This window comes from Rhinolophus ferrumequinum, chromosome 3 (genome assembly GCF_004115265.2).
Source record: "Rhinolophus ferrumequinum isolate MPI-CBG mRhiFer1 chromosome 3, mRhiFer1_v1.p, whole genome shotgun sequence".
In the NCBI taxonomy this organism is placed as follows: domain Eukaryota; kingdom Metazoa; phylum Chordata; class Mammalia; order Chiroptera; family Rhinolophidae; genus Rhinolophus; species Rhinolophus ferrumequinum.
In genome coordinates, this window is record NC_046286.1 from 46,077,866 (window position 1) to 46,086,877 (window position 9,012).

Below are 9,012 nucleotides of genomic sequence, written 5' to 3' on the forward strand. Positions count from 1 at the left end.
ATAATGCAAACATGTGCCCAGGGCCCATTAGAAATCGGGATGACCCTTTAGTCAAGGATTTAGAAATCCTTGACGCCCCAGGAATGGAAGTCACAACTCCCACCCTCCCCAGTCATCCTGACTCCCTGGGATCATATCAGCTGGCATGACAGTTGTCAGGACAGTCTTTGCTAGAACTGCTGACCAAGGAGCCTATCTGTTCCTCTAGAGAGTGAATGTTCTGACAGATTCTACATCAGGCCTACACCCCAACATGTGGCAAGCACAGGAGCCCGAGATAATGGAGGAAGTCCAAGAATAGAACACCTATCCACGATAGGCCCAGGTGAGAAAGGCCCAGCTTCTGTAATGTTTGCGGGAGCAAATATTCATTTGCTGCTCCTCTTACGACGTCAATATACTCACTGCTTTTATAGCAAGATACCAGGTTGATCAAGAACTCACCAGGGAGGATTTTTATCACTGAAGTAATCAAAAGGATCAGTTCTGGGCAGGTTTGCCTTTAGGTTAGGAGCAGTGAGGAGCATCCAAGACCAGGCTCTGGGGAAGGAAGCCCTTTGTTCAGGAAATCCCACCCTAAGGCAAAGCTTTACTTCACTTCAATTTCAAGTCCCCAGATCAAATTTTAAAAGTGCTCCCTTAAAGAGCTATAGAATAAGTAAATAAACAGGTCCCACCCGTCCTTTTCCTGAAACCTCTCTGGCCCCCAGGACAATATCAGATTACAAGACTTTTCCTCCGGGATATAGTCACTTTCTTATTTTCTTTCTTTCTTTTTCTTTTTTTTTTAGAGTACCACAAATACACCCTATTGTGGGTCTATCATTTCAAATACCTTGCAAATACATCCCTATTCTGAATCTCTCCGAAGTCTCCCAAGAATCTAGGAGGAGCCAACACATGCAATTTGAATAATAATGAAGTGACTCAACAATTTTAATTACCAAAGGTAGCCCTAGGGACTCCAACAAAAGGGTAGAACGCCTTCATCTACAAAAATGTAACCAGGTGCTCAACTGTGGGAGCAATTATGGGAGTGCACACAGGTGCACACACATAGGTTTAAGCAAATGGGGAATTAGCACAAATCCTCCCTGGAGACACAGGCCATGGTGACTTGGAAAGCTTCTCTCTCATCTATCAGGCTCAGGTTTTGTTAACTTTTCCCTTTCTGGCTCATTGAATGTAGCACCTACCATATGCAAAACAATGGAAACCGTTCTCCCAAGAAAAGCTTGTACAGGAATTCAAAATAAGTTCAATGAATTTCAATAAAAGTTCTTTAAAATCAACAGTCACAGAGGTACTTTTATCCCTCACACAATTTCTTCAAAGTCAAAATTTGAAAAGTTAGTTTCTTCTTTGGATGCATACGACTTCACCTAGATGTTATGCTTAACAATCTGTTGATTCAAGTGACCTTACAGTAAAAGAACTTTTTCCTTGCGTTGAAGGAGAACAAAAAGATGAATCCTTCTGGAATCCTAAAAAACTCTCAACTTCCTTGGCCCTAGAATAAATGCAGGAAAGCCCCCCACAGGCTGAACAATTGCAAGCCCCGCTTCTTCAGCAGAAAAACAGTTTGCTTCTGAATGTAAATGTATCCCCCTAACCCGCGCTCACTCCAAAGCAGTCTTTCCCAATGCCCAGGTAGTGACACACAGCGTAGATAAGGTGTCTTAACAACCTGTTTGCCTGGATCCCGGAAACCGACGGCCACTCGGCGACTCCCACATCACTTGGGTGCATCTCTCCGCCACTCACGGGTGCTCCTAAGCCGCAGACCTGGGCGGCCCCCAGGACCCCTCCCGCGACGACACCCGGCAAGACTGACACCCGCAGCTGCCGACGACCCTGCCAGTCACGCTGCTGCCGCTGCCTTTTTTAGCCACGACATCTGACCCCAGCTTCAACAGCAGCATTCAGGGAGAGGTTCCAGGGCGAGCCGGGCGGTCTCCCTTCCCTCTCCAATCCCCAGACCCTCCCAGAGCTCGGGTGAGAGCTGGGGGAGGTACCCGCCCTGGAAGGGCCGGCGAGCGCTTGTTCCTCCATCCCAGGTGCTTGCTCTCTCTGCTCTCCCCACCGATCCCGGTCCCCCCATCCGCCGCCCTGCACCCGGGATCCCCCATTTTGCGGCTTGCGGTCGCTCCTTGGCGCCCCTCCCCACCCCCACCTCGCAACTCCTCTTTCCTGGATCCCCTCCAAGTCCGTGGGCCATCGCGTTTGGCCCCGCCGGGGGCGGGAAGACACAGAAGGAAAGGGACGGGGGTGCTGGCTCAGGACGCACGGGGCGGGGGGCCGGGCAGGGGACCCAGCGCTCACCTCCCTCCTCCGTCCCACTGTCCGGGTCGGCGTCCGAGGAGTCGGGCCCGTCCGCGTAGTCCGCTAGCCCTACCAGCTCATCCTCCTCGTCGTCGTCCTCGTCCTCCAGCTGCGGCTTCCCCAGCACCTGGCTCATTGCGCCCACCGGCTGGGCGTCCCGGGGGCGGCGGGGTTCCAGGGTGGGGGCTAAGCCTCCTCGTCTGCTGCTCGCAACCTATCTGAATTGGGGTTTTGTCTGGAGAGTGACGGAAGCCGGCGGAGGCGGGGGCTGCGAGTCCCCCCGGCGGGCGGCGTCCAGGTCTGGGTCCCGCGGTTCCCAGCGCTCCCGGAGCCCCCTCGCCGCCCCGCCCGCCTGCTGGCGGAGGACTCAGCCAGAGCGCGGCAGTTCCTCCCCGAGGAGGGAGAGAGAGACTGCGTGACCCAAGTCACCTGACACACACTGTCACACACTCACACACACACCCCGCACGGGCACGCGCGCGCGCTCTCCCGGGCGCAGGCACCGCTCAGCGGGCGCTGGGCTGAGGCCTCACACGCTCACCCGGGGGAGCAGGGTGGCTCCTGGCCCTCCGCCCACCCAGAAGCGCACATGGACACACGCCCGGTACCCCGGGCTCCCGGACCTGGCACCAGCACCCACCGCGGCTGCGCGCCAGGGGGCCCCCACGCGCCGCTTCTGCACGTGGTCCCCGCACAGGCAGGCGAGCTGGGGGCCTGCACACCCTGAGAACGTCCCCTCCAGCCGCCACTCCCCCAACCCCCAAACACACATACCCTGACTTGGGCGGCTGTCTCCAGCTTTAATCCTGGGGCAGGGTTCCAGTCCCAATTGGGCTGTCCCCCAATACTGCTGCACCTGGGCTCCCACCCAGAGTAGCGTTCCTAGGACACCCCGTGGATGCTGAAACGCCCCCAAAAGAAAACTCAGAGAAATACATAGCAGAGACAGTCTCCATAGCAATTGCCTTTTAGTGTGCGTTTACGGTTCAAAGTGCTTCCCACCAAAATATTCAAAAATCAGGCCTACCCAGATGTAAATGTTTCTGGGGGGAAAAAAACATGCCTCATGGCTGCCTACACTGAATAAAAATTCATCTGCAGTGTTTTGGAAAAGGGCTTAGGTGTATAACGCACTCAGGGGCTATTCATGGTCATTTCTTCCTGTCTCTTTGCATAAAATGTAATCTTAAAATAAAACGTTTCAAGGCTTTTGTAGGGGGTAAGAGGGATAGTGTGTGAGGGGAAGAGAAAGTCCCCCAGAGGAATACCAGCAATGCGGGGGTGCGACCAAAACCTGCATTCCTCCGCAAGCTTTTCACAACAGGACATACTGTACCCACCCTTTCTGGATACTGCAAAAAAATCACGTGGATGAACTTCCTTCTGTCAAGAACAATAAGAAAGAAACCAGCTGACCATGCATGGTGATCCAGATCCTACAGGTGCCAGCAGCTCAGCAGGTGGTGTGAGGGAGAAGAGGGGGAAGGGAGCTGAGGCAGAGGGGTGCTGCCTCTGTAGGGAACATTTATTGAGCACCTACTATATGCCAGGGACGGCTAGACGGGGAGGTCCACAGATGCTCAGAAAAATGTTCCTGTCCTGGAAGAGCCCTCGGTTTAGCAAATCTTGACTCATGTCCTAGATTTTGTAGCAGTTGTGAGTGTTGAAGGTGGATACAGACACCTTTTAGGAGATGGCTGATTCTATTGGAAAGGTCTTCAGATTTTCCAGGTGAAGGTAGTATAAGTCCGTATTAATGTATCAGTGAAGGCTCTGATACATTCCAGGAGGAAAAGAGATGGCACATGCAAAGATTTTAACTGAAAAGCCTTTAAGGGAAGGGAAAATGTACAGCGGCGTGTGCAGAGTTTAGGGCTTAGCAACAGTGGGAAGAGACCATCACGCCTAAACTAGTAAGAGTCAAGGAAGGGAGCTCGAGTCCTGGAGAGGGGGCACAAAATAGGAATTATAGCTGATGAGGAAACAGCTCCTGCCAGAGCCACCTTATGTAGAGAAGACAGCAGTGAGAAGAAATACCCTGACCTCTCTCTCCTCCCACCCGCCATTCTCCTGCAAGTGCCTCCCATTGGCCAAACTCAACTGGAAACCAGAGGGCAAGGGAGCCTAGTCCAGGACACAGTGATTGAGTAGAGAGAGCATAGAGTGGATCCCAGGATTGGTTGTGGGGGTAGGGGGAGGGTGCAAACAGCATAACCAACTAGCACAAGCAGACTCTACTTGGTCTTATCAGAGGAAGTTACTCTAGGGGTCATTTTCCTAGTCCGTTTTCATCCATTCTATAGAAGGAAGTCCCCGGGAGGAAGAGCTCTCTCAGAGTGGGTTTGAAGACTTTGGGCTGTCCCAGAACAAACCCACCAACCTGCAAGGCTTTTGAGCTGGCCTGATTCAAACTGCAGAGGGCTACTTATGAGTCCCTAGAAGCTAGTCCAAGGTCAGCTCAGACCATCAAGGCATCTCTGGCTGGTTGCCCCAGGACCCCAGGGATACAGGATGATTCCTAAGCCAAAAGCCCCACTGTCCAAGACACAGAAAAAACAGAGGTATCTGATGATCACATCCCTTTCCCAAGAAGGGAGATCTTAGGGGAAAACACCAGCAATATACCCTTAAACACATTTGAGAATTGGACCATTCTCGAGAAAACAAGGGAGCACATCCACAAAAAATCAATAAAAGCCAAACCTCAGTTATGCTCTACCCTAAGGTAGATAAAAGAGTCATAGACAGATTTAAGAGCTCCTAATCATTGCCATTTCAGAAATGTACAGTATTGATAAAATTTGAACAAACATAACAGGGAAAAACTTTATTGCTTTTCTTTTTTTGCTGTTATCATTTCAGTACTGTCAACTTTCAAATAAGGGATATGCTTTAAAATATCTTAGAAATGGAAGTTCTTAAATTTAAAAAGTTATGTATGTGGATTCTTTCAGAATTTAAATAAAAATATAAAAACACTAAAAACTGAACGCCTTTGAGAAACTCGGTGTGGAATCTGCTCAGTAAATTGGCAATGGCCTTGGCCACTCTCTGACCTAGAGTTCAGGTCTGTGATGTCTCCCTGGGAGAGTGGTCTCAAGAATGTGAAGATTTTTCTCTGGGCTACCCAGGGTCTTCGCTGTTGTATGTAACCATGGCAGGGTACCGTATATGTGATAGGTGTTTAATAAATGATTATGGAATGAATGAAAGATAGTACATGGCCAGCTGTCTACACAAGACCTGGAATATTTTTGAGAGAAACTTTAGGAAGAGACAGAAGCCAAAATAATATGAACTTTAAAATATTCCCATTAAGGAATAATATTATACTTACTTTATAGAAGAAAACTGAAGTTAAACAATTTGTTCAAGGTACCACATGGAGTGGATGGTGAAACTACTTTGAAATTCAGACAGACATTAAACATTCCTATTTAATGGCCCAAGGCAAAAGTCAGTTAAATTATAGCCACTAAACTGAAAAGGGGGGAAAAGAAGTGAAGAGCTGGCTCCCAGCCTCACAGGTAAAGAAGCAAAACCCACACAGACACTCAAAAATTGGTCTGTTGTCTCAGGCCATTTAATTTACAGGATTCACTGAAAGTAAGGAGGAAAAAAGAACAAGCTAAGAAGCTTCCTAACCAACAAAAGTTAAAAAACTGCCTGTTATAATAAAATTGTTGATTATCATCATTCCTTTTATTAGGAACACAAATAGCAAGTGATTTCATACCTTTTCTGGTTTATATGACTACATTGTGCTATATGCTAAGCTAAAGTATAATAATACCTAAGTGTGTTTTTTTTTTGCTTTGAAATTTGAATTTTAAAGGTCAAATTTTGTGCCCTTATTTTAGTGAATTATTTTGCTGTTGCCAATGAGATGTCTTGTGGTGAAGAGTATGAAAGTATTTTAAAAAGAAATTTGTACAATTTAAGCAGAATAACTGCAGTCCTGAGCAGGGCAAGCAATTAAAGACAGCCTGTATCCTGCATCTTGGAATTTTGAGGCATCTGAAGGCATTGTGCCTGGTTCCTGGGATTCATATGTGGCTTTCTTTTTAAATGTGTATTTAAAGCTATTAATTTTTTCTTGAAGCAAACAAAGGAAAGAGCCTTCTACAGAATCTTGCTAGACTCCTGCTGATCCAGGGAAGCCAACCAAATTTCTCAAGAGGGCTGTTCATAGCCTCTGGTTTTCCTAAGACAGTTGATGACCTGATGAAATCGTTAAAAATCATTAAATCATTTTCACTGAAGCAATCCATCACTAGAGAGATTTTATTAAAATAATGTTTCAATATTTTAAAAACATGCATATGGTAAAATAGTCAAACAGCGTAAAAGAATATCCAATGGAAAGTTAATTTCTCTCCCTCCCCTGACGGACAGTCTCCTGGCTTCCCTCCACAGAAGGAAACACTCTGCCTTTAAATGTACAAACATATTTGTAGCCATTATAGAGACTTATATTTGATAACTTTATCTCTTGAACAGTCAACAAACTTTTTTTTTTTTTAATATAAAGACAATTCGATTTTCAGTGCTGTGCTTTGAAGGAAATAAACAGAGGGAGATGAAAGAGTAACGGGGTGAGAGGCGGAGCCTGATTTAGATGTGGTAACCAGAGACAGCCTCTCTAAAATGGTGATACTTTTGAGTTGACCAGGAGGAGAGCACAAAGTGAAAGTCAGGATAGAGAGTGTCTCAGCCATTGAAAAAGCCAAGGAAAAGGGAAAGGGCTTGCTGTTGGAGGAATAAAAGGGTCAGTGTGATGAGAGAGGGGAAGGTTGGTAGGCATGAGAGACAGGTACTCTTTTCAGCTAGGATAAAGATTTGGGATATTATTCTAAGCGCCACTGGAAGCTTTGAAGAGGTTTAAGAAGGAAAGTGAAATGTGTGGTTTACTTTTCTAAAAGCTCCCTCTGGTAGATGTTTTCCAATGATGGTTACGACCATCCATGCCATCTCACGTGCCCTTGTGCACATGTGACTTTGCCACTCCTTCCATCTATTTTCCCTCCTCTTGCATGTGGGCAGGTCCTGTGACTTATTGAGAATGTGGCAGAAGCGATAGTGATATTATACAACTGAGAAGGGCCATGAAAGGCCTTGCTAGTTCCTTTCTTACTTTCTTGGAGCCTTGAACCACCATGAAAAGAAGTTCGGGCTAGCCCGCTGGAGCGGTCCCATGGACAGAGAGGCCCTGAAGAATGCTGAGCACAAGAGTAAAAAGGTCCCAGCGTTTGAGTCATCCTAGCTGAGGGGTCAGACATGTGTGTGAGTGAGTGACACCACCGTGGATTTTCCTGACCAAACTGCAGCCACCTGAGGCAAGCCCAGCCCAAACCACGGGGAACACAGCCTTGCTGTTCCAGCTGACCCCAGCTCAGCCAACCCACAGAATCATGAGCTAACAAAATGTCTGTTTTTTTAAAACCACGAAGATTTGGGGTGTTTTTTTTACACAGCAGCAGATAACCGATGTACATATTCTGGTCGATGTGAGGAAAAATGGATTGTAGATTCCAGGGTGGAAGCAGAAAATAACAGTTTGTTATAGTCCAAATGAGAAATGAATGAAGATAGTAGAAATTGAGAGCAGTGGATATATTTGATGTAACTTTCGGAGGTAGAATAGATTAGTTTTATTGATAGCTTATTAACATGTAGGGTCAGAGGAAGGACTTCTTCCTCTGGTTCCTTTGGTTTCAGTAACTAGCTGTATAGTAATGCCATTTATTGAAATCAGTAAGTCGCAGAGAGGAACAGGACTGGGGGCGGGAGGTGAATCAAGGTCCTTGATTGCCGAACATTCTTGTTACCATATATTGCCACAGGGCAATTTTCTTTAATCCTGTAATTTTGGCCACTTCTTAGGTGTCTAGCATGTTGTTTTTGGAATAAATAATGAATTTTTCCAATTACAAGCCATGAATGAACTAAAGATGATTTGCATTTATCCAATAAAAGGCCCAAACTACTAAGATGGAATTTCTATATGTGAACTTTTATTAAAAATTAACTTTTTATTCATGTGAATTTAAAAAAAAAAATTTTATTGGGGAGCAGTGTGTTTCTCCAGGTCCCATCAGCTCCAAGTAGTTGTCCTTCAATCTAGTTGTGGAGGGTGCAGCTCAGCTCCAAGTCCAGTTGCCATTGTTCAATCTTAGTTGCAGGGGGCACAGCCCACCATCCCATGTGGTAATTGAACCGGCAATCCTGTTGCTCAGAACTCATGCTCTAACCAACTGAGCCATGTGGACGCCCTTATTCATATGAATTTTTAAGGACAAGCTTCTGATATAAATGGTGACAGAAATGAGAGAGGAAAGCTCTTGACAACAGAGTTAACTGAATAGTAGTATTAAAAGTTCTATATATCTGTAGATCAGTTTGGATTTGGAAATCCCTACTTTGGCTGGGAGAGTTTACCAACTTGTAAATTCAATGATACAAGAAAGCACATTCTTCAGAACAAATTACCTTATTAAAAATCCATTAGAATGGAATCCAGGAACTTTCATTTATACATATCACTTAATGTTACCTAAAAAAGTTGCAGACACTGCCAGTCAGCTACTTACCAGTCATTCCCAAATCCCTTCTCTCTTGCCTACTTCCCAAACTAGAGATGAAAAGTCAGATACTCAAACTCTGAGACTCTTTACGTCTGGTCAGTAAGAA

General features: G+C 46.3%; 1 protein-coding gene across 2 annotated transcripts in view; it reads right to left on the bottom strand.

Annotated features, from left to right (window-relative positions):
• Positions 1–2,763, bottom strand: part of RRAGD (Ras related GTP binding D) — a 39,026-nt gene extending 36,263 nt beyond the window's left edge. The window contains exon 1 of one of the 2 annotated variants that reach the window (XM_033100393.1): positions 2,323–2,763. In XM_033100393.1, coding sequence (XP_032956284.1) covers positions 2,323–2,458 — 136 coding nt within the window. In that variant the 5' untranslated portion in view covers positions 2,459–2,763. The remainder of the gene's footprint in view (positions 1–2,322) is intronic. The other variant, XM_033100394.1, reaches the window with a different exon arrangement.
• Between the last annotated feature and the right edge of the window lie 6,249 nt (positions 2,764–9,012).